This window comes from Anopheles coluzzii, chromosome 3 (assembly GCF_943734685.1).
Source record: "Anopheles coluzzii chromosome 3, AcolN3, whole genome shotgun sequence".
Lineage (NCBI taxonomy): Eukaryota > Metazoa > Arthropoda > Insecta > Diptera > Culicidae > Anopheles > Anopheles coluzzii.
In genome coordinates, this window is record NC_064671.1 from 43,115,558 (window position 1) to 43,140,586 (window position 25,029).

General features: G+C 45.1%; 1 protein-coding gene across 5 annotated transcripts in view; it reads left to right on the forward strand.

The window, feature by feature from the left end:
- The window catches only part of LOC120958182 (myb-like protein Q), a 29,097-nt gene extending 15,524 nt beyond the window's left edge, over nt 1–13,573 (forward strand). For 3 of the 5 annotated variants that reach the window (XM_040380805.2, XM_049609541.1, XM_049609542.1), the window contains exons 2-15: nt 2,661–3,042; nt 3,122–3,444; nt 3,543–3,806; nt 3,907–3,993; nt 4,083–4,301; nt 4,396–4,660; nt 5,903–6,584; nt 6,702–7,750; nt 7,850–8,194; nt 8,261–8,749; nt 8,827–8,994; nt 9,075–9,254; nt 9,346–9,434; nt 9,732–13,573. In XM_040380805.2, the coding sequence (XP_040236739.2) occupies nt 3,340–3,444; nt 3,543–3,806; nt 3,907–3,993; nt 4,083–4,301; nt 4,396–4,660; nt 5,903–6,584; nt 6,702–7,750; nt 7,850–8,194; nt 8,261–8,749; nt 8,827–8,994; nt 9,075–9,254; nt 9,346–9,434; nt 9,732–9,902 (4,113 nt within the window). In that variant the 5' untranslated portion in view covers nt 2,661–3,042; nt 3,122–3,339 and the 3' untranslated portion in view covers nt 9,903–13,573. The remainder of the gene's footprint in view (nt 1–2,660; nt 3,043–3,121; nt 3,445–3,542; nt 3,807–3,906; nt 3,994–4,082; nt 4,302–4,395; nt 4,661–5,902; nt 6,585–6,701; nt 7,751–7,849; nt 8,195–8,260; nt 8,750–8,826; nt 8,995–9,074; nt 9,255–9,345; nt 9,435–9,731) is intronic. The other 2 variants (XM_049609543.1, XM_040380806.2) reach the window with 2 other exon arrangements.
- Nucleotides 13,574–25,029: the final 11,456 nt, after the last annotated feature.

Sequence of the window (25,029 nt, forward strand, 5' to 3'; positions counted from 1 at the left end):
ATGATGATGCGAGAAGCTATTTTAGCCCACGGATCGGTTCAGCGCTTGGGCTAGCGATTGGGGCAAACATTAGTTTCCCGATGGTGTGTGCGCGGCGGTCATTGAACAAATCTCCGGTCCGGTTTTGTCAAGGCAGGCACCACTACTCTTCAAGGCGAATGAGGTGATTGTACCGACGGTTATGCATGTGGCATCGAATTCCAGCCGTTCCAGACACTATGGAGAACGATTGCCGGCGCTCAATTCGTTTAATACTACAAATGGAATACAATTTTCTAAAAGTTACTAAAAGTTACCCAAGAATTGGCACCAATGTGAATCTCCTCTTGCGTGGCGCAGCAGCGCAGTAAAACCCGCGAAGATTGAGGTCCGGTTGCCCCTCAAAATTAACATCGATACTAACTGTGCTACAGCGGTTCCCCAACGCCGCCGGTTTCCCCAGCAACACAGACTGACCGTTTGCAATTCCGCCGGTGGAACTGTGTTGAGCGAGAAAGAGAGAGAACAAACAGCTCTGGTGTAGTGCCAGTTATACTATACGCCAAGGCCAACCATACATCCCCATACCATACCCGCTGCAACAAAGATCCATAATTATGCGTTTTTCTTGTCGTGGCCGCAATTCCTACTTTTGCCTACTGAGATAAAACGAATAGCGCTCCTTCTCCGTGGTGGTGTGTTGGTGTTTGTATGTATGTTTTAACCCACCATCCCTCGGGGCGACGGACGGATCAGCTGCGTCTAAACGGAGCCAGATGCAACCACTACACCATCAACAGAGATCGTACCTTGAAATGGGAGAGTTCAGTGAGCTAAACGGAGGGAAACTTCCGCCTCTCAGTATCCGCTTGATGTTTCCATTTCCAATGTAGTGTGTTACCGATAGAGGAGCATTGCAGAAGTCGTCGAATATTGTCTACGTCAAAAAACTTTTGAAGAAGTTAATTCTAAAATCTGATTTGTTAGCTTAACTAAGCTCGTTTATTGCGTTCAATGCCCGCATTCTATCTCAGGCCTTTTATGGCAGTCGAAATAACGACCTAACCTCCCTCCTGCTTCAATCGAACTGTTGTCCGTTATGTGTGTGTGTGTGTTAAGCAGCTCTTAGCTGCTATCCCTCTGTACATGCCAACGACCACCCTCTGGCGTAGAGTGTAAAAGTAAAGGTGTACAACGGCACTACCGCAATGTGTACTAAAGGGCATATCGTCGTAGATCATTTGCGGATTGCTTCCTGTTGTTGGTATGAGGCTGACACACACAAGCACACACACGCCCGTCATATTGTATTGGGAAAGGACAGGTCTAGCTGTAAAATGGTACACCCTTTATGTTCAGAACTTCCTTCTCCGCACTCGCAGTTGTCAAGCAGTGGCGAACCAGAGGGAGAGGGACATGACATGAGTCACTCACATACCTTACATTATGATGGAGAATAACGTTTATCGGAGGGCGAAGCAACGTGGCACTTTAAACTGGCGGATATTGTTTCGTGATAAGTGAAAGCTGCTGCACGCGGGTTTCTTTGCTTAGAACAATCAATATTGTCGTTTCTAGTGCTGTTGTTGTGCTATCGAATCATTAACCTTGGTCCCATTTTATGGTTAGCGGTTTGAAAAGAAGGTTTCAGCACTTGATTTAATGGGTACTAGTGGACCTAGATTTGATTACTGATTTTTTTTAAATTATTTGCTTTAATTTTTAAATCAAACAACATCGAATCAAGTGCAATAGAAAACTTTTTTTTTGGATCGTCATAAAATATACCTTCAGAGGTCCAGAACCTTCGAAGGTGAACAGTACCAACTTGATCAAAGACACGTCAATCATTTCAGTCACTATCACAACACAAACATGCCCAGCCACTTCGACGCGCTCTGACTGTCTCTCTCTCTCCTTCGTGGCGTTGTGCAAACATCAATGCAGCCAACACAACATCAATTTCCTCCGTTTCGCTGCAATCGTGCAATAGTTGCCCTCGTCGAATACAAAGTCGAAAATGCTCGTCCCAACCTGACACAATGGCGATAAGACAAGAAAAGCTACACGTGTTTGTTGTATGCGTGTGTCTGTTATTATAAGAATCAACCACCGGCAGCGTGTATATTGAGAGGAAAACTTCGAAACTAATATGCTCTGTGCTGTGCCGTCCAACGATTAGAGCGAGCGTAAATGATGGTCAAGGGATTTCGGTCGAATCGGTCGGTTTTTGGTTTGCTTTCGAGCCGTTTCTAGTTTTTTGGCATGAGCTATATTTAACTTTACTCGTAGGTCGGATTTCGAGAACCGAGCACCCCATTTTTGTTGTTGTTGTGGCGGTGGTGTCTGTCTCTACTTTTACAAACGGTTACGGTCTGTCTATTAGTAGTACGTTTCCTCTCGCTCGCTCGATGGCCGAGAAGAGTGGTGTGGCCATTTATAAAACATAAAACGATTGCGGCGATTGCATATTACTGCTACAAATGAGAATATTTTTAGAGCAAGCAAGCAAGCACAAGGGGCGATCATCACAAGGGTGATGAGATGTTACGAATGTTGGGAGGAAAGTGGGTTTTTGTTTGTCTATTTATTTAATGTACATATGCGTCGTGTAATCTTATGCACAATGAGTTTGCTCGCCGTAGCCTTGACTAATCTCTTTTTCCATTCCTTCATTGCAGATTAAACTTGTACAAACTAAGATAATCGCGTGGTGAAAGAAGAAACGCAGTTTTGGTGTCCAATCGGTCGAACTACCGAACCGATACAACTTGCATTAGTATCGCTTCCAAGATACAGGTTCCAGGCTACAGGTTCCGCCCCAGTCATAGGCCGCGTGTGCGTGCTGTTGTTGTTGCATCGACACAGCCTCCCGCGATCGATACCCGATCCCGGGCCAGCCAACCAACCAACCCATCTCTCTACCCAGCAGTATTTGTTGCAAAGTGATTCCGCTCCGTTAGCGAGCGACCGTTGATTGATTCTGTAAGGCGCGCAGCGATCGTTTTTCTTCTTCCGCTGGCAGCGAAGGAAGAAAACAATTGCCGTGTACTGTTTGTTCTGGTAGGTAACAGCGACTTATCATTATGGTTGTCCACTGGAAGTTTATTCATTACGTTGATTTGTTTTTGTTTTGTTCCAGGTGTCGCGTTTTACGTGCATCAACCCGCGGGGCGCATTTGTTGCGTCCTAAGCAGAAGTGACATTTGCTTTCCGTTGTCAACACTGGTGAAGCTGTTTTCGCTGTGGTGAATTATCGACTGAAAGTATATCAGTGTGTGTGTGTGTGTGATACGGAACTGATCACTGCGTGTGCTAGATTTGTTCTCCGCGTAGCCAACGTTGGTCATCATTAGCAGCATGATGAACAACAGCAGCGGCGATGAGCAGGTCGAGTGTCCACTGTGCATGGAGCCGCTAGAGGTGGACGATCTGAATTTCTACCCCTGTACCTGTGGATATCAGGTAATGTGAATGGAGCTACTACTCCTGCCCCCCGCTACATCATCGGTATTAATGTCGTACTTCGCTTTTATTCTTCCTCCCGCTCAAAACGCGCCCAGATCTGTCGCTTTTGCTGGCACCGGATCCGCACGGACGAAAACGAGCTGTGCCCGGCGTGCCGGAAGGCGTACCCGGAAAACCCGGCCGACTTTACGCCCCTGTCGCAGGAGCAGATTGCGGCGTTCAAGGCGGAGAAGCGGCAGCGGGACCAGCAGCGGAGGGCGAAGATTTCCGAAAACCGCAAACACCTGGCGAACGTGCGGGTGGTGCAGAAGAACCTGGTGTTTGTCGTGGGGTTGCCGCCCAGATTGGCCGATCCGGAGGTCAGTGTGTGTGTGTGTGCGCAGTGGTGTTGTGAACACACAATTGCGTGCGTGATATTCATTGTGAAGGTCGCTTCATTCGTTTGGTTTGCCTTTGTAGATTCTGAAGAAACATGAATACTTCGGAAAGTATGGTAAGATCCATAAAGTGGTCATCAACCCTAGTACAACGTATGCCGGTGTGCAGGTATAGTTTGGAGGATCGTAGAATAATCGGGCTCGCAACTCATTGTTATTTAACATTGTTTCTATTTTTTTGTGTCGGTTCACACACAGGGTCCCTCGGCGTCGGCGTACGTGACGTACATCAACAACAACGACGCGCTGAGGGCGATCCAAAGCGTTAACAACATCATGATCGATGGTCGACTGATAAAGACGAGCTTAGGTACGACGAAGTACTGTAGCCACTTTATGAAAAACCAAACCTGTCCCAAGCCGGACTGCATGTACTTGCACGAGCTCGGCGACCAGGAGGCTAGCTTTACGAAGGAGGTTAGTGTCGGTTGGGCAACCGGGCTTTTAACGCTCGCCCGAGCATCGATGCTCATTGTTTGACTCTATTTTTCTTCTTCTCCCCGACACCTAGGAGATGCACCAAGGGAAGCATCAAGAGTACGAGAAGCGGCTGCACGATGCCATGCAGGCGCAGTTAGGTCTGACGTCTGCAGCAGGAGGGCATGGCAGCAACGGCAGTGGTAGTGCGGCGGCAACGGCAGCGACGGCGGCGTCCTCTGGCGGTGGTACGGCCACCGCGGCCCCGACCGCCGGCCTGGTGTCGTCGACGGCGGCGGCAGTGGTGGCGGCGTCGGCGACGACGGCAGCGGCGGCTGTTGCGGCGGGAACAACTGCAGGTGCGTCCTCCACGCTGGTGGTAAATGGCGGCAGTGCGGGTAGTGCGGGTAGTGGTGGTGGTAGTGGTGAGAGTGGTGTGCCCAGGTACGGCGGCAGCAGCACCAGCAGCAGTAACGGCGGCAGCAACGGCGGCAAAGGGACCAGCAAAACTTCGCCCGGCAGTGATATCAAACAGATTAGCGACATTACCAATGGACCGATACCGAGCAAAGAAGCGTGGCCCAGCTTATCGACGACGCCGGTTGGCGGCAGCGCGCACGGCAGCGGAAGTAGCAATAAGGAGAATAAGCTTAACGGTAAAACAGGTGTGTGTGAATTAACCTCCCAACGCGGGGCGCGGCTAAGAATTTTCTCCATTCATCAACTGCAAGTGTGACCCAAAAGTGAGAAGAGTGCGCTCTATCGATCTATCCCGGGCGTAAGACCTCGCGACGACTCTTCGTTCAGTGACACGACTTCGTCCTAACAATACTATTCCATTCCCAAATCGTACAACGTTTTGACGACTAGTGATTTCTTGTTGTATAACAGTTTAAGCACTCTGGTCATGGATTGGCGACGGGTTTTGGAGCCGATCAAAACCAACAGCAAAAGATTTGTACGCTCTATCCTTTCCCCTCACCCGTATCGTTTGTGCGTGTGGTGTACAAGTAAAATGGCAGTGCTGGTGCTGAATGACTTAATTGTGAAAAGATTGGGGTGGTGCTGGATGACTTAATTGTGATATTTTACTGGCTGTGTTAGCAATGCTCAGTGCATGAGATTTTTTTTTTCTATTTATTTTTGGATACTTAACGATTTGTTAATTGGCATCATGAGACAAATCGATATTTTCGTTTTTTTCGGTGTCGATTTTGATATTATTAACTACGAACATTTAGTTTATTATTGATAAACGAACATTTAGTTTAATATCTTCTGAGCAAGCCTGTTTTGCAAAGAGTAATGATTTTTTTGTAATTTTATCTACGATTTCGACTGTATCGGTGTCGGTGAATTTACAACGAAATGTGTGTTTGTGTGTGTGTGTTTGTGTGTTAAAAGAGGAAGAAGGATACACTGTTTGGCACTGTTTTTAACGATCTACCTACCTACCTACCTACCTACCCCACCACCTTGATATTATTCTGCACCAAAGTGCTATACTTTTACTAAGCTACCGAAACCCACCCTTTAACCTCATTCTTGAGCTACCAGTGCTAGAGTTAATTGGTGTTTTGCTCTATTCTTATTGGTTCTAGCAGTTAATGGGAATAGCGCCGGCAACAAGGAAAACTCGAACCGAAGCGACCGAAAGCACGAAACGAAATCTCGCTCGAAAGGAGGCAAAAACAAGCAGCAGCAGCAGCAACAGCAGCAACAACACAACAACAAAAATAGTCACGACAATTCCAGTAATCATAAAGATAGTACAAGCAACGTGACTAGTGCCAACGGTGTTGTTGCTGCTGCGAAGGGAGGCAGTGCGGCGTTGGTAAACGGCAAAGGAAGCAAGGCTTCGAACGGAAAGCAGCAGCAGCGGAACGGTGCTAGCAACGCCCCAGAAGCTCACGAGCATGCGATTGTGAACGGTAACAGCAAGGAGGCACAGAACAATAGCAAAAACCTGAAGCAGCAGCAGCGCGAACGCGAACGGGAACAGCGGGAGCAGCAATCCCTGCTCAAGGGAAGCAGTGATAGCGGCGAGCAGCAGCAACAGCAGCAGCAGAAACAGCAGCAACCACCACAGAGCAAAAAGCGAGAAGCTAACGGCACCAGCAATGGCCCCACGGCGACCAGCATTAGCAATGGGAACGCAAATGGAAACGGCCATATTATCAATAATGATCTGGACGATGACGATGACGAGCTGGACTTTGAGGATCTGGACAATGACGCACTGTCGTCGGACAATGATGGCAAAACGGATTCGCCTTCGTTAAGGTATGTCGTCCTGGGGTGGATCACAATGCTAGGGCTTCTGGAGATGAGAAAACGCAATTTAAATTAATAATGTGCTATGTGTTTGTTAATTGATGTTTTTCTTCTATTTTTTTATAGTAGTTCGGCTTCCTCCCGGAACGGAGTGGACAGTGAGACGGCTAGTGGTAAGAGCACCCCCGGTGCGTTTGTCGATACGCTTAACAATGGTGACAGCAATGTGATAGACGCTGGTGCATCCGTCGGTGACGCTGTCGCCAGTAAGACCGACGCATGTGAAACGAATGCCATACCAGCCGCCACCGATGGGGACGCCGCGGATTCGAACCGCAGCTCCTCGTCGCCATCGTCGAGCTCGTCGATGGGCGATGAAAAGGCGGACAGCGAAAGTACTGCCCCGGTCGCCTCCTCATCCTCGACTACAACCTCGTTGTACGGTGGGCTGGACGATGGTACGGATACCACCGCGGCCGTGATCAGTGCGACGATGGGCAAACTGTCCGTCACTGACACGACCGCCAGCAACGGTGGTATCATGAATCACAAGTTTGCCAACGAACTGATCGACCTGAGCGCGCGCTACGGTAAGCTGGAAAGCATACTGGACGACAATAGTAGCTTCTTCTCGTACAACACGTTCGATCCGTACGGCAAGCCGAGTGCGGCTGGCAGCACGGACCTGGGCGTGGACAGTGGTAGCGGTAATCAGAGCGTTGGTTTGACCTCTTCGCAACTTCCCGATCTCTTGAGCGGTACAAACGACACAAACGAACAGCACGCAAAGGAGCTGTTGAAAAACATGGGAAATCTTCAGCAGCAGCAGCAGCAGCAGCAACATCAGCAACACCACCAGCTTCAGCAGCATCAGCATCAGCAGCACCTTCTGCAGCAAGTCGCCCGCTTCCAGCAGCAGCTCTCTGCCGGGCTTATCGGCAACGGTGATAGTAGCATGATTGGCGGTGCGGGCGATGAGCTCGACCCAGCCCTCACCAAATGCTTACTGCGGCAGAAGTACATGGTGGAGGATCAGCAGGAGGAGTGGCTTCGTCTGCACCAGCAGCAACAGCAGCAGCAACAGCAGCTGCAGCAGCAACAGCAACAGGAGCAACAGAAACGCAACCACCTGAACAATGGACTGAATGGACTACCGCCATTCCATAATTTTAACGGTAAGCAAAGGATTTCAAACGTACGATGCCTGTCCAGCGGGTTGTATTTAAGTTATGTGATGTAATATCCTGTTCTGTCTTTTTTTTTTGTGGGCGCAGAATTTGGAACGAATGATTTCTGGCACAAAACATATGCTATGCGAAACAACTTCCTAAGCCAGCAGCAACAGCAGCAACAGCAGCAGCAGCAGCAGCAGCAACACCAGCAACAGCAAAGGCTACACACAGACATGAGCCAGATGTACGGAAATGCAAACATGTCCAAGTTGAACAAGTTCTTCGATTTCCACAAAAACCAGCAACAGCAGCAACAGCAGCAGCAGCAGCAGCAGCAATTTTTACTCAATGGACAAAATTCACTCCCGCAGCAGGCGCTTGACATGAACTTGCTAGCGCTGGAAAACAGCCGTTTGAACAACCATTTCCTTGATCAACACAACGAAAGTAAGTGCTTAGCGCGTCGATCGGTGCAACACAGTTATGTTGACGATAGAGTTTGTCTATTTGCAGATTTGTTAAGCTCCCAGCAGCTCCACAAGCAGCGGCTGCTTAACCTTGGCGCTCACAATCCGCTCCTGAACGGTGGAGATCGTTCCATGCCGCAGCACAAGGCATCGGTAGCGGCGGCAGCAGCAGCAGCAGCTGCTTCGCAGGCGCAACAGTCGGGCAGCAGAACCCAATCGCAGCCGCAGTCACAGTATCCCCAAAACCCGACCGCCGACGATGACCTTGGGTTCGATCCGTTCCTGGAAACCCAGAAGGCACTGGCCGAGCTGATGAACGATGAAATGAATCAGCAGCAGCTGCCTCAGAGCGGCTCGAACCACAGCAAGGTGCTAGAGAATGTTCAGCAGCAGCAGCAGCAGCAACAGCAGCAGCAACAGCAACAGCAGCAGCAGCAGCACCAACAACAGCATCAACAACAGCAACGTACCCGCATGCCACCGCCTGGCTTCAACCACATGAACGCTTTCGGATTTGGTGTACCACGGGCACAAGGTATGTGAGAAGCACGTGTGTTTTCTCTGCACGCGTGGGTATAGTGTTACTAATAATCGCAACGGTATCATTTGCAGGCAGCAAAATTCTACCCTTCATGAACGGTGGTATGCAAATGCCGAATGGACAGCAGCCGCAGCAGCCGCCGCAGAACGGCAACTGGAATCAGCAGGTGCAGCAACCCTTCCTAGGATATCAGCAAAATGAGCACATGGCTCAGCCGCAGAACGGACTCAACAAAGCAGGTAAGCATTGGAAAACCGGCGTTCTAAAACTTTTTGCAATTTCTCTAATGACAATTTCGGGTCTCATCTTGCAAACACAGCGTATGGCAATAATCTCACCGACTGGACGTCGATGGACCCGGCTATCGTTTCTTACCGTCAGTTCTCATTTATGAACGGACCAAACCAACCGGCCGGGGGTGATCTGTTTCTGAACGCTCAGCAACAGCAGCAACAGCAGCAGCAGATGAATCAGCAGCAAAATCTTCAACCTGGACAAGGTATTTGTTTTGGTTATATTCCGCGAAGAGAGAAAGGTTTGGTGTTCGTTGCTAATGTACTAAATTTTCGTTTCTCGTTGCTTTTCATTAGGTTTCGGACACCATGGTCTCAACTTGCAGTCGAACCTGATGGGTCAACAGCAGCAACAGCAGCAGCAACAACAACAAGCAAATCCACAGGTAGGACCTAAAACACGGAAATCTCAAAACAAGGCTCAATTTTCTAAGCAAAAGCTGCCACTTTCGAAACAGAAGCTATCGCGCAACGATCGGATACAGCAACCGAAACAGTCAAGCAATTAGAACTTTTTTATATCAACAAGTGTCAGTGAACATTTTCAAACATAAATTAAACCTTTGCCACATGTATAAGAATATCTTTCCATTTGCACTGGCCAGTATGAAGGATTATCACTGCCTTGAAAAACTGTGACAACTGTGCAATGATGATCATTTATTAAATGTTTTTACTTTCAGCTTAACTTTTCTCATGTCAACATCATCAACAACGAGCGAAACGTTTTCATGTACGAAGTAGCCAACTGCGGTTTCCCGAACGGCTTCGACAAGTACTCGATCCCGATGCCACCGGGCTTTCAGAACAACGTCCCCGGCAACAACAAGCAGAAAACCGAATGCATCAACTAAGCATATGGCATGGCAGCATAATACAGACAAAACGTAAACTCAACAAACACAACACAAGTAATCACACATTTCCGATTGGCGCCGATGCTGAGCGCCTGGGACAGCTCCAAGCAAGCAAGCATCATCATCATCAGAACGGTGCAGCGCAAACAGAACAACAAAAAACTACTTCGTCTGCTACCCGCCGCGCTTGGTTTGGTGCGCCTTCTCCCACTTCCCGAACACAGTGAGGCGCGCCCGGACGCTAAGGCGACCAAAACAAAACATTCTTCGATGGTGTTTCCTCGTGCACAAATTCACTTCTGCGCATGTGATGAGATGTGGTGTCGTCGAGAGCTAGCATAGGAGAGCAAGCGAAAGTGTGCAGTAAGTACTCTAGTCTACTACCTTCGTTTATTATTTTTTTGTAAGTGCGTCAAAAATGAAACATGGATATATTGCGACATAAAAAGCAGAGCACAAAACACAGAATTTTCATTAACCCATCCCTCAGTGACATTATGATCAGTTTACAGAGGTTTTCCTACTGCAGTGTACGTGTTAAAGAGATGCGCCTAAAAATGGCCTATCCCTACCCGAATTGGAAAAAAATCCGATGAAAGTGGTAGTAGATGATGGATACGCGTGCAATGGTGGTATGTTGCGTTCGAGAACGCCGTAATTGCGAGATACATAAAAGTGCTAGAAAAGTTAATAGCCTTACACTCTACTATCCGTGTTTTATCGTTGGAGGTTTTTTTGGTACGAAGGACAAGCTGGTTCGATCGATTTTGATCGGCATTTGAGATGGTTCAAAAGGAACAAAAAAACCCCTTTCGATGAAACGCCGATGACTAGTGTGAGGCAAAGAAGTGGAAAGCTTTGGAACAAAACTCGAGGACGCATCAGGATGTAGGGAAAAGCAAATTAAGATTTCAGTCGGTGATTCCGGAACTGGGTAGAAGTGATCTTAATGGTATGACGGTGTTTCCCTTGCGAAGGCAGGGATACACTCGATCAGATAGCTGGATGGCGGTTTGGTTGGTTTGTGGTTGCTGCCATACCCCGTGTTATAACACATTTTGTGGTAGCTGTGAAACATATAGCTATAGTCGCTATAGGATGTGCTGTTATGCGGGCGTGTTATGTTGGAAACCATGATTCTAGTCAATCCGCCTTCGACCCATTGAGATTAGAACAAAAAAGCAGGTCGATGATAGAGCTGGTGAGACTGTTTACGGTATACTCTCTCAGCAGTTGTATCGTTGAAGGGTGCTGTTTGGGATGCATACAGATATACACTGAAGGAGCTAGATTGAATCGGTTCTTTCATGCAAATAAACAAAACAAATACCAGAAAATAATCAAGAAGCAGCCCCTTTCGTAATGTCTGATACACTGTTTTCCGGATCAGTTTCTAGTGTGAACAGTATTATTCAAGAATCACGAGAGGTTTTTTCAACAGCCCAGCTGTCACAAATAATGACAGCTGTTGTAAAACATCTTGCAAGTTTTGAATTATGCTGTTCAAATTGAAAACTGACCCGGAAAACAGTGTGATAAGAAGCAAAATTATTATGGGCTATTCGGCCAATAGAGCAGCAGAGAGTAAACCAAGAAACTAGACTATTACAAAAGTATCGATCGGCACACATATAATATTGATCGGTTGGACGTAGCTTACTTGACATCTTGCCATATGCGCTGGACACATGTGGACACACAACAGCACACCAACGAAGCATTTTTTTTTCACTCTTTTGGTTCGCTATTATTACAGCCTAGAAGAACTTTATGTTCCTTTTTACCGTCGTAAATCGATCGTAATTTTAAACAATTTGCATACACATAATAAAGTAAACATAATGAGTTTTTATAACAGTTACAAATCCTAGATTGGGATGTTTTCACAGCGCATCACTGTAAGGATGCAAAATTTGATCGAACGCGAAGCAGCAGTAGGTGCGCAATCGGAAATGTGATGATGAAAATTATATTACTATTTCACAATTATTATTGGTTATTATTGATTACTGAATTTATATTACAAACATGGCCCTTCCCCCTAGTATCACAATGGGGGAACTTGTAAGATCATGATGGGTAAAATCATAATATGCAATATACACATATAAATATATATATAGTTATATATAGTTATATATAAAAAGCTCCACAATCGAGAACTGCTGCGGTATGTTGAGGAAAACTGCGGGGGACATGGTAATGATCGATCATTGTTTTTTAACATCGTTTTGCTGCAACAATCCATGCTACAAGTAGTCAGCAACAGAGAGCAACAACACTTTGTGCAGGCAGGGAAGCAAAAACGCATGATGCTTCAAAAGAAAGGTGTGTATTTTACTGCTTTGGAATGACCGACAACGCTGTCAGCTGAACGCGACGAACAGAAACAATGTGCAAAGTGTGCGATCGTGTGTGAGAGAAGAGATTGGTTCGATCGGGGTCAATTGCAAACGTTAAGGGTGCATCGAATACGCGACGAACCTTATCTGGATCTCTATTACGTTCGTACCTTCCCTTTGCACACACAGATAGGTTTGCAAAATCTGACGGCTGTTGGGATTATTTGAACGGTCACTTGCTCCTTTCCCCCGTTTCGACGAACGGACTCGTATGCTTTATTGCCCTGAAAAACTTAAACCTTCGCTGCGTTGATCGCATTGGCGGTTAGGTATTGAGGTTCTGAAAAGGAAAGATGTTTTCTAAACAATGAAACTGCCTTTTATCTCGATGTGTGTTGCTCCTGTTTACTATCTGCTGGATTTGGAAACGACCCCATGTGTCTTGATCCATGGAAGCGTTCCGCAGCAAACAAATCTAACCTTTGCCTTGTCAATGGTGAACATCATGTGCAAATGGATCGATAGACCACAATTAAGAAGTCTCACGTGTACCCCTACGGAAAGAGAAATGTTGCAACGTTGCTGATATATTGAAACATAACGTAACGTGATTGTACAATACCTGCTGCTGTTAAGAGCTGTTATAACAGATGCAAAAGTACATACACAAGAGCACATACACACCAGGCTGTGCTGTGCTGAAACAAAACTGCTAAGAGCTGATGCTGCTAATGAACACGATATATAGACGACGATAAACCTACTGTCTACTGCTACCACTTACTACTACTGCTACCACAACTACTCCACACTATTATGTGCGAAACTCGATGTACGAAACACAGAAACAGTCGCTCCCGCGGTCGATAAAGATGCATTTTTAAAAAGGAAGTCGCATCGCCAACATGAGACAAAAGAGAGAGAAAGAGAAAGGTATAGAGAGAGATTGAACCAGGAGAAAACACAGAGGAAACTCAACACAAATTGTAGCAAATTAAACACGCATCGCCGGAGAGTAGCTAAATGTAATCGTAATCGTAACAGAAAACATTTTGTGTTGGAGATCACACAACTCGCGGGGTTAAAGGGAACCCTCGCGTGGGCGTGTGTGCTGGGTGTGTGTTGGTGTGTAGGAAGAGCGGAAAGAAGAGGAAGCTCTAGGGCGTCGAACAGCGCAAGAGAAAGGTGAAGAAAAGACGATATAAACCGAAGCATAAGGAAGAGAATATAATACAAAAGAATAAAAAAAATGCAAAATTGAAAATATTATGGAACAAACCCATAAAATATACTTAAAATTTGAAAAAAAAAAACAAGTGATTTGGACATTTTTCCTTGGTGTTATGTATGGATTGAGAAATGAGCGATAATTGAACGATGGTGCAATTTAGGTATTGCAAAGGGTAAGTAGCACGAACTGATCTACGATCTATCAGTTTTCGTCCACATCGAGCCATTATACAGCAAACCAGTACGAGGTCATCATGACCGTGCAGATTGTTACGCCAAGGAGAAGATGACAAAGTGTTCGCAAAATACCAACAGATAGAGGTGAGTATTGCTTTTATTTTCTTTAGATAATTGATAGCGATACCATGAACAAGTATTAATCTTAATTATAAGTATGAGCTCACTTTAACCCTTTCAAGCCCATAAGCTAGGTCTAAATAAGCAAATGCATTTTAACACAACATTTTAACATAACTACAAAAAATATAGTAAGGTGTGTGGGTTTTTTATAATTTCATGGGAAATATTTTATGATATAAATAATAAAATATGATAATTCATTACAAAATTAATGCCCAAACATGCCATTTCTTCCAAGTTGACTGTAAAATGTCGTTCATTTTATAGACCGTATTATTTGAGCGTGTAACCGTTAAAATTTCCATGAACAACAAATACCATGGCGGTCAGATAATGTATTTATGTGCCCAAAATCATACCCACTTTCATTGAATGTGTGACGTTTTTTTTTCTCCGTGATCGAAAATAATAAAAAAAAACAAGTCTCTTTAGTATCTGAGATGAATGTTGAGTTTTGGTTTGTAGTTTCTTGAACAGAATCTTCAATTCCAACAACATCAAATTAATTTTCTATATCTTGAACTATCTTGAGCTATGTACTGCTATTCATCATCGTCTAATAGTCATCTTCTCATCACATAAGTAACTGCACAATTTCATGCTCTTTATTATGGAACTCCTTCCCCTCTTTTAGCAATTTATATGTAGCGAAAAGTGGGGCAAAATGCCCATTTTGCCCCGCTTACCTCTATATACATAATAATGTCCATAATATAAAATTCAATGAAAACATACAATATCACAAAACTCATCATATCATAAAATGAGGCGAAAGAGACCCATGAGGCCCAAAAACACTATAATTTTTTTACAACTAGCGGAATTTGGGGCAAGTGTGCCACCTTAAGCATTTCAAGTTATAACTCACTAAAACGTGTTTTCCAAAAGCCGATTTAAATCTCACAACCATTTTACATCTATTTCCTCACTTATAAATGAGTTTCGCTTGAAAAAAGTGCAAACAAAACAGTTTTTGAAGCGTTTTAAAAAGGGTCCAAAAAGACGTTGTTTTTTGGGCTATGGGGCAAGAGTGCCACTCGTATGGGGCAAGACGGCCACCTGGTTAAAATAACCGTATTTCTTAGATAATTGGAAATTATTACGTTTGTACCACTAGTGTATGTATTCCTACATGTCTTGAGTCACCAATGAACCCCTTTTCATCACAAACTGTATCGCAATATGGGTTGTTGCTGGTCTGTTTTTCCGGAGTAGAATCCGCTCGTAAAAGCGCACCATACCGCTGAACGCTACAACAATGTTTACATTTTTGACAGCTCGCGCCTATGAAAGATGGTGGCACACTTGCCCCAAATAGAGATGGCTCTTTTGCCCCAAAAGTTGTAACTTTTTTGAAATTGAATTTTTCAGTGGCAAAAAGAAAGTTTTTTTCAACTAACCCTACAAAAAAATTCACGTTTTCTCAGCTATATAGTGGTGTAAATATTTTCTCGGTTGATTGTTCGCATGATTTATGAGAGCTTATTTGGTTGGATGAAAAAATTATAGTATTCTGCTCAATTGCGAAGCTCAACACAAATCAGTTCAAAACAATGGGAAATATCGATTGGTCTATATGAAATTCGGCTCAGTATACCTAGTCATTGGAAAGCAACCAACTGTATACACAATTGATCATTAAACTTAAGTTTTTAAGGAAAAATGCTTGGTGGCACTCTTGCCCCGTATGGCACACTTGCCCCAAATTCCGCTACATATCATAACACTACTACGAATACACCCGATATATGGACGACAGGAAAATCATATTACCAATGAGCTTTTTTGTAAATTTCATGTAATTGTACTAATATTCTACAGTTTACTTTGTAATAATATCAACTTGTACTACCCATGTAACTAAAAAGCACTTTAAAATTTAAAATGTTTATTAAACATTTCCCTTGGTCGTGGAAGGGTTAAATTTTGGCAAAAAGAGTAGAGAAGACCTGGGGAATGTTGAAACCCAGGTTGGACGCAAGTCTTAAAATTGCATACAATAAAACGATGTGTACAATACCCTAGCCGCAAAATTGAAGATTTCGGACGTCGTGTGGACGTCGTGTGGAGACTTTGGCATTGCGAACGCATTGAGTTCATTTGTTAATTTTAACGACTAGTCCTATGCCGCCGTTAAACAAACGACTGTCAAGAGCGTATGCGATACAAATAAATAGTCGTTTAATTATACTGCTCGATTTTTTTCCCCGTGTTTGCCTACATGTGATATCGAGCAGTCGTTAACTATTTTGGCGCTCGGGGATTGGCTATGGCGACCGGCCCCCGGGAGCCTCAAATGCCGGTGATGCTGCCGGACCTTTCACGCGCCAAGTTGATCCACGCGTCCCCGAATTCTATGGATGGCTTGGTTGGTTTCGGCTGCCCCTCGTTGTCGTGCTACCCGAACACAACACAACAACATACCCAACCTAGGTTCAAGCCCCGTATGGCCCAGGACAGCCTATCCCGCTAAACCAAGAACATCGACTTACAAAAAAATGTATGTTGCTCCCTTCCTGTATGTCCTTCCCGTTCCTGTATGCTCCCTCCAGCTCGCTTCGCTCTCGTGCCCCTCTGTTTGGAACCCCTTCGCGGAACAATTCGCGTTGCCGCACGCAATCCACGCCTTCATCTTCTCATCTCACCTCTTCGACTATCACCCTTACCGCTCCTTCTTACGCTCTTGTTTGCCCCTCCCCTCCATTTCCTCCCTTCCCCTTTCTTTCCTTTTTATTCGTGTGCTGTTCAATAAGGCAGCATGTAAACAACATGTAAACTGTATTTGGTAAAAACAATAGTAAGGTGCGGGCAGGGGCGTATTAACCAATACGCTAAGGCGGCGCTCTGGGACCAATCGAACGAGACAAACAAACACGACTCTGTTCGATAGGTGCTCTATCAGCTGTTCGATGTCTTATAGACCTGTCATGATGCACTGCAATACGCCTTTCTTTTCGTCTCGAAAATGAAGCATTTTCATAGTTTAAATGAATATCCACCTACAGGGGGAAGATTCAACTCATAATTTACTAGTTATTCACATCCATAATAACATAGAAATCATTCAAATTTAATATTGAAAAATGTAAACAAACGTCCATGCCAAAACACCTACAGTGCATACACATGGATTATGTACACACAATAGTTTAATACGTTTCAATCCTTTATATTTGATGTTATAATTGATTGCAAAGTTTAACAATAATTATTGATAGCTATTTTAAATATTTTGCACGCAATTTTAAGAAGAAAAAGAGACAAACTACGTAAACAAACTTAAAAATGTCCCGAATTGAATTCTATCTACTGTAGCTGTGAAGCGTTTGACAGCCAAGGTACTCACAGCACAGGTGGGTATCGAACATCACAGACAGAATCAACTGACATGTTCGACTCGACGTTTGTCTTGTTTGTTTGTTTGTGTCTGACAGTGCACCTCCATATGATTATATGGGTTTGATCTTGTCGGATGTCGTGTTCGATTGCTGCTAGAGCGCCGCCTAACTGAGCGGCCGCATGGGGCTTAGAGGAAAGCAACCCCCCCCCCCCCCCCTCGCTCACAAGTAAAATTGCTTCGCAATCCTTCTCTGGTTTAAAATTCCTCATACAACTTCTCGCTCGACATATCCAAATGGCTTACATTAGTGTGACCGCTTAGGGTCTCCACTTGTGTTGATCCGCCACTGGGTGCGGGTCGACCTACCGGGTCGGAACTATCCGTAAACGATTCCGTTCATTTGGGTCGACTCGAACTCGCTGCTTCCACGATTGTCGTCGTGGCTGTCGAACTACCTAGAGCTCCCGCTGACCACATACTAGCGCTCCGTGGAACCACGTAGTCGATTGCAGACCGTGGTCGATAAGACCCCACAGCTCCCTGCCATCTCCCTACTTTCTTTGTTGTACAGATGATCTTGCATCCCCCACGTGCCGAGGCCGAGCGCAGCAACTCAAGCCCACATCTTCCCGTACAAATTTTTTTCTTCTTTGACGTAACAAATATCCTTTAAAAGTTTATTATTTAAACTTTCTTGCAAAAATAAATCTACGTTCTTGCGAGCTGCCTTCCGGAAGTTGTCCGGAATTTTCGCCGTGGTGAACGAAGACATTTTGGTAGCTATATTTTAAATTTTAACTTCGATTTGTTTTATCATTCCTCAGTTTTTGCGGCAAAATTATTGCAGTAGAGCTTTTGCATCATGTTGGTCCAGAAAATTTAGATGGGACGCAGCTGGTGGATGCTCGAGCGGTTCGCTGCCTAGGATGATTCCGTCGAAATTCGCCTAAAATGATCGCATTGAGTTTTCGCGTCATTGCGTGCCGCTGCGAAGCAAGCGGATGAGATTCTCGGTATGTTTGTTCATGTTTCCCAGGTACTATTTCACTGTTTGGCCGGTTGCATCTCCTTCCCGACCAAACTAACGCTGCAATGTAGCCACTTGTCCCTCGGTCTTCATTTTCAGCCTCAAGTAGCTTAAGGATCGTTGGCCATTCGAAACCTTCGGCCACTTTATTCGATGCTCTGATTGTTGTCTAATAATAGTGCTAAGATGTTGCAGATGCCGAAACGGACTTATCCGATGTCCATAAACTGCCGCACGATGTCCGTTTCCGCCGTGACGTGGTGTCTTTCTTTGGTAGCACACGCTTCTAAACGAAGTTGCTTCACTTTTTTGGCCAGTACGGTTAAAGTTCGGCTGATAGAGCCTTCAAGTTTTGGCTGCTGACTCATGGGATACTGGAAAGTGCAATTAACGTTTTGTTAGTACACGTGAAGCTAAATCCATGAAAAATCGAAAATCTGTTTCCATTTTTTAAAGATGCAATCGTCATTATAGTGATTATTATTTTTTCTGGAATCGGCTCCAGAATTGACTCCGGCATCGGAATCGGTTCCGAAATTGACTTCGGAATCGGTTCCGGAATCGAAATCGGCTCTCGAAACGGAATTGGCTCCTAAATTAGAATCGGCTTCTAAACGGAGTCAGTTTCGTCTTCACCATAAAAATAGGCGTTTGGGTCCAATCATACTACGTATTGATAACCGCAAAAAATCAAAATTTACTTGTAAAAGATCCATTCTCATGGAGATTCCCGGACTGATTTCGCTCCGGAGTCAACTCTGGAATCGGCTCCGGAATCAACTCCGGAATTGGCTCCGGAATCAACTCTGGAATCGGCTCCGGAGTCATCTCTGGAATCGGCTCCGGAGTCAACGCTGGAATCGGCTCTAGAATCGGCTCTGGCATTGATTCCGAACACGGAATCGGAATCGGGCAGGTCCGATTCCGAGCCCCCATCACTAATTCTTATCATCATCATCATCATCATTATCGTGTTTTATTACCAATTAATGGGGGAATAAATAATAAATATGAATATTTATTGTTTTATTTCACATTTTAATGTATCATCTGAAATTTGTTCATTGAGTAGGAATCAAACTACATTTGCTTTAAATGGCGTTTTATTGATTATAAACCGGATTAAAATCATACTAAATTTGTCCTTTTCATCTCACAACTACTTCAGTCAAAATGATAGCAAAAATATATAAGTAAGTAGTCTTTACACGCATCGATTACTCAATGTTCGTAAGAAAAGGGAAGGGAAAAGCTCATCTACTAGCACGACAAATCGCGGGGCTATCAAACATCGCAATCACAAAACCCCGATGTTGAAGAGTTTTTAATTAATTTTCGTGCCTGTTCTCCTTCCTTTATCCAGTGCCTCGCACAGCCCCCCCCCCCCCCATTGCCACAATGCGTCAGTGAATCCGTGGACACAAAAACAACTCTACTTACTGGACACGGGTTGTCAATAATGGTGTTGTGGGGGTAGATTATAACAAAAAAGCACAGAAACAACGAAAAAGAACGTAAAAAGTGCATCAAACGGGAGAGGGAAATGCTTGCAAAAAGAGGGACCGTTCCGGCCCACCCCCGTTCGCCGAAAGTTTTCCTTTCCATGCAATTGTCTTTCAAAGCTGTCATGTTAGGTTTTTGTGCTTTTTTTCGTTCATCTCGGGGCTCCCGGGCCGCATGCACTGCAATTGTAATTATGCGAGCGCAAAACTTGTCATGCGCACCAATTGACATGATGTGTGCTGGCGGAGTTTATTGCGCATTCTTTACTAGCGTCCTTTCGGTTTCGGTCAGCTGCGCATGGAAAGTGTTGCGCAACTGAAACCACGGCGAACTGATGCCACAGAGGAGGAAGATGAAGAAGGGGTAAATGGTTGGAATCTCGTGGCACGAGATTTGGAATTTTCGTTTCCGCTTGGTGAATAATGTATGTGCAAATTAAAAAAGTTTATAGTGGCTTTTACTTTAAGTCCCGAAATCAATCGAATTTAACACTAACGTTTAATATGTGCCATTTGTCTTTCTTTGCTCCCCAGGATCTGTGAGCTGAGCTATCTGAGTTACCCCATGTCAGGGCAGTCATTACCATTTGCTGCAAGGATGTCGATATTGCGAGCGGGGATCCTGAACTCCGATGACCTTACTTCTTATTCCGTGCCGGACGGACGGACGGATGGACCAAAAAGGACACATTCATGGTTGGATTTTGATTCGCTCCAAAATACCCTAACCGTCTTTCGGGTGAAGGAAGCTAGTGTGGTCAGTAACGCAGCACAGCAGCACACCGGAGAAGAGTGGTACAGGAACAAAAGAAACCCCACTCCGTAAGAAGAAGGTAAGGAACAATCTCGGTAGAAGCTCATGTACGGCAAAGAAACACTTCCGGGGGTAGCCTCGTACCGTACTGCTGCTGCTGCTGCTCCTTTCGGTTTCGGTCAACGGTTTCGGTCCCGTTCGGAAGCTGCCTTGACCATTAGCTGTTAGTGTTATTGAAAAATGGAACATATGGTGTTCATTTCATTTCGGTTCGGTAGTATCCTCCCTTGCTGCTTCCTACCCTCCACACTGTCAATGGTCTTCTGTCCATTCATGATTTGTCCATTTGTCTTAGTCCCCGACCACAGGACCATACCCCACTATGTGAGTGTGTGTGTATGTGTGTGTGACCACCTCCCGTGTACTCCGGAAGTGCTCACTGAATCGGCAAACTTTGGCTGGAAATTCGAGTTCGATTTGTGTGCGAGAACTCGTTCGATGTCTTGTTAAATCTTACCACCCTTCCCTTCCTTGTGTCAATCTTTGCTCTTCCAACGCTACTGCTACCGTTACTGGGAACGAAAAACTTCGGGCAAGCAAGAAACGTAGCGTAGCGCTAGACTTTAGAATCGTAACGCTTTCGTAAGTTTTTGGACGCTGGCCGGTCGTCGTTCGTCCCCGTGTGCGTCATCCGTTCCCTTTTCTGCGCTTCGCGGCCGAAAAACCGGAACACATAAATAACTGCTGCTGCTGCTGCTGCCGCCCTGAGATCACTTCCGTTCGTTCGAATCCGGGTGGTAAAAGGGGAAGGTGACTGTTCGAACGAGTGCAGAGTCTATTTTTGGGATTGACTCGCACGATGGTTTCTCTTCACAAAAGTGACATAGTGCCGATAGTGGCAAGCGTTGTGCGAGGAGTGAATCAACATTGTGCAGCTAAGAGGTCTGGCCTCTCTCTATTGTGTGTGTTTGTGTGTGGTGTTGAAACAGTACCGTAGTCGAAACAAAAGGATTTAACAGTTCCGATACACGGAACGCGCCGGATGAAATGACACATCAGTTTGTGCTTGTTTTGGGGGGAGGAGTGTACGAATCAGGGACGAAGATTTCGGTGCAAAGTTCACCAAAAGATGTCATTTGTGTTAAATTGTTCATTGAAAACACACAAGAAGAAGGAAGCTTTACAAGGGTAGAGAAAAACTTGCTTTCGCTCCTCAACCAAACGGAACCCGGTAAGCTTTCAGTTAATTTCATATCAGACGCTAAAGTTGTGCATGCATCCTTATTGTACCATTCGCTTCTCGTTGCAGGGGGAAAACACAATTTATCAGTGCATGCACCGAGCTTTGGAGCTTTGGTGCTGCCCTCCCAACGTTACGCGAATGGCGGCTACTACCCAATGCTGCATAATGTGGCGTTGCCGGGGTGCGCCCTCCCCAGAGTAAAATGAGATATGATTCCAATCCGAACGCGTACCCGCGGATGCCGGATGCCCGGACTTTAAACATTTCTTTGCGCTCGCTTCCGTTGCCTTTTCTTTCGCTTTTCAAAATGGATGCTGGTGGATGGTGCTGGTGGGTAGGCGAACTCTTCACCCCGAAAAACTCCGTGAAAACTCCGGGAATGTGAGTTTCCCGTGTGCGGTTGGTATAAAAATAAAGCGTCTGCAGCGACCGGGGCAAGACAATCCGGCACACGGGTTTTTCAAAACTCCACAGAGACAGATTCCGTCCGTCAGGCGATAATAGCAAGAGTTCTCGCGTAATACCGTGATTTAGTAGCGTGTGATAGTTTTCCCCTTCGTTTTGCGCTGCACTGGCGAAGTGCCTTCTTTCCCTTCTTGCAGAAAAGGGTGGTGTACCACCTTCGCCAGAATGCTGCACTTTGGAGGGAAAGAACAAAGAATGAAAAGCAAAAAGAATCGGTACGAAGCGCGCGATCCCTTTTTTTCTGGCGTGGAGGAAGTGTGCTTTTTGTGTGCTTTTGTGCGGCTTTTTTGTGGAGTGCGCGAGCGTGTGTTTGCTGGTGGAGTGGAGTGGATGATCATAAATTTGAATGTGCGCTACCATTTTTAAAATGGCTTTCCTATTTGGGCAGAGTAATGGTTTGAAATATGAAAACAATCGCTTTTGATACATTAAATTAAAGATCACTCGTTTTTGATGGGCTCGCGCCCTCTCTCAACAGCTGCCGGCTCTCCCGCTTCCAGGTTGGTTTATGAGGTTTTGGAGGGCACGCTGTCGGCTATGAAGATGATGATGGTAGCAATTTGATTTCAATTTCTAAACCCTTTAGTTCCTTTTTGCGTACTGTTCTGCTCTTCCGACAATTTAACCCTATTTTTATAGCCATCGAACGATTTGGGAATAGCCAAGGGTGTAGGGAATAGCGAAAGTGGCGTTGCAATTTCTGTCCGGAGACGTGATGCAACTGTCGACTTGGTGCAGCTTTCACTGCAACCAGTTCAAGGAGTAGTGTGTAGTCTGTGGGAAGAGGCAATAGCAGTATGGGATAGAATTGGGTAGGGTAGCGAAATGTATGCAACGACAAAATAAATAAGCGTTGAGATTAGTGATGGAAATGTCGTTCCAAAGGGTACAATTTTCAAATGCAATCTGCAAGGAGGGACTGAGCAGGAATGGTATTATTACGCCATGAACCTACTACGAAACAACTTACTGAAACAAAACAAAAACACATAAATTTACCCTTAAGTATCGCTTACAGAAATATATAAACTTTAGCTCAGCTCTGTAAAAGGACAACAGTTATGTCATGCCGAGAAATGATAATCTTTGGCTAAAAATGAACCAAAAACCAGTTCGTTGGTGAATCATTGCATAGAATGAACTATCGGTCGCCATCGATCGTTCATTGGAAACCGTCCCTTCGAGCCGGCACGAAATGTGAGATATATCGCATATTGATTCGTCCGGTGGTCCTATATGGTCACGAATCTTGGACTATCCGAGCGGAGGATGCAAACGCTCTGGGTGTGTTTGAGCGACGGACCATCTTCGGCGGTGTGTTCATGGTTCTCGGCCATGCATGGAGCATGGGTGAGAATGAACCACGAGCTTGCAGACTGTACGGCGAACCAAGCATCCTGACGGTGGCGAAGGCTGGCAGGATACGATGGCTGCAGTGGCGGATCTAACGGTAGGCGGACTAGGCGGTCGCCTGGGGCCCGCCGATTTAGGGGCCTCGTAGATCGCCATTCTATAGTATGCGGTATGGACAAAGTACTAGCGACAAGGGCCCCCGGAAGGAAGGATGGACGTTGGGGCCCCGAGCCTGGCGAATCAATTCCACCCCCGCCAGCAAACATTTTAGAACCTGTGACTGATGATCGTAGGACCCCCGACGGCATTTCAAGTTTACTGTTAAATCTCCCCACAGCCAGTTTAGTGCCGCTACCACCCGCCAAACACCATTTATCATTTACAAGGGGCCTCAACTCGTCTTACCGCCTAGTGCCCCCGATACCCTTAATCCGCTAATGGATGGCTGGGGCATGTCATGAGGATGCCGAACTCATGCCCCTCCAAGAAGGTGTTCGACAGCGATCCCCAGTTCAGCATTACCAGTAATCATTTACTCAACATCAGTTATTGTCAAACACTACACTTTTTAATATTAAAACTCTTACCTCTAACTTATTATTTTTGCTAGCTTCTATCAATCACTCGATGTATTGCAATCCGACGCCTAGTTACTAGGCAGCTAGTTGCTGTATCCAGTTATTGAAGCTGCTTGTAATCTTTTGGTGTTTTTAATGTTGAAAATGTATTTTCCAATGCTCATATAAATAGGAATGATCTGTGGTATTTGGTGGTCCCTGTTGACTTGCTCTTATCTTCATAGAGTTCATTTTGTAATCTAAATGCATATTCTTTACAGAAACGTTAGATTTTTAGTAGGTTCTATCTTGGGTTTGCTGTGTTGTACCAAAGCCAAGATAGAGATAGAACTTCAAAGCCACCAATGTGATTTATTGAAGCCGCAACAAATTTCCAGTTCCTACTGCGTAATGTTTCTCGCATGAACCAAGCGCTTGGTCGGTCAAAAGACGCTTTATAGAGATAAGCACTTCCAAACAAGCTCTTGCATAATATTTTAAGCATAGTATAAGCCTAAAATCCCTAAATGGATGCAACGAGAACAAACGAGCAAGTATTCAGAAAGTTGCTCGGAAGGAAGGGGTTCAATTCACTATTTCTCGATAAAAGCTTATCTTTTTTCACTGAAAATGAACAGTAGTGTGGTTAGTGTATGATGGAAAGATAGAAATCATCATCCTATCCGTAACCAGATTCTATAACGAGTGTTTGCTTCACTCAGTACTTTGTTGAAGAGGAAAACGCATTAGTTTATTTATAGAACACATTTTGCATATTTCGCATTTGCTTAACCCTTGCATAAAAGAAGGCAAGTTTACTAATTCAATATAAATGTATAGAGTAAGGGGAGTCAGTATGGGGAGTAAGTTTGAAGCGTAGCCTACAGCTCTAGCGGTTTTGTTTACTAACAAAATACTAACACCGCAGTTCACGGTTTAAAACTGATGCAA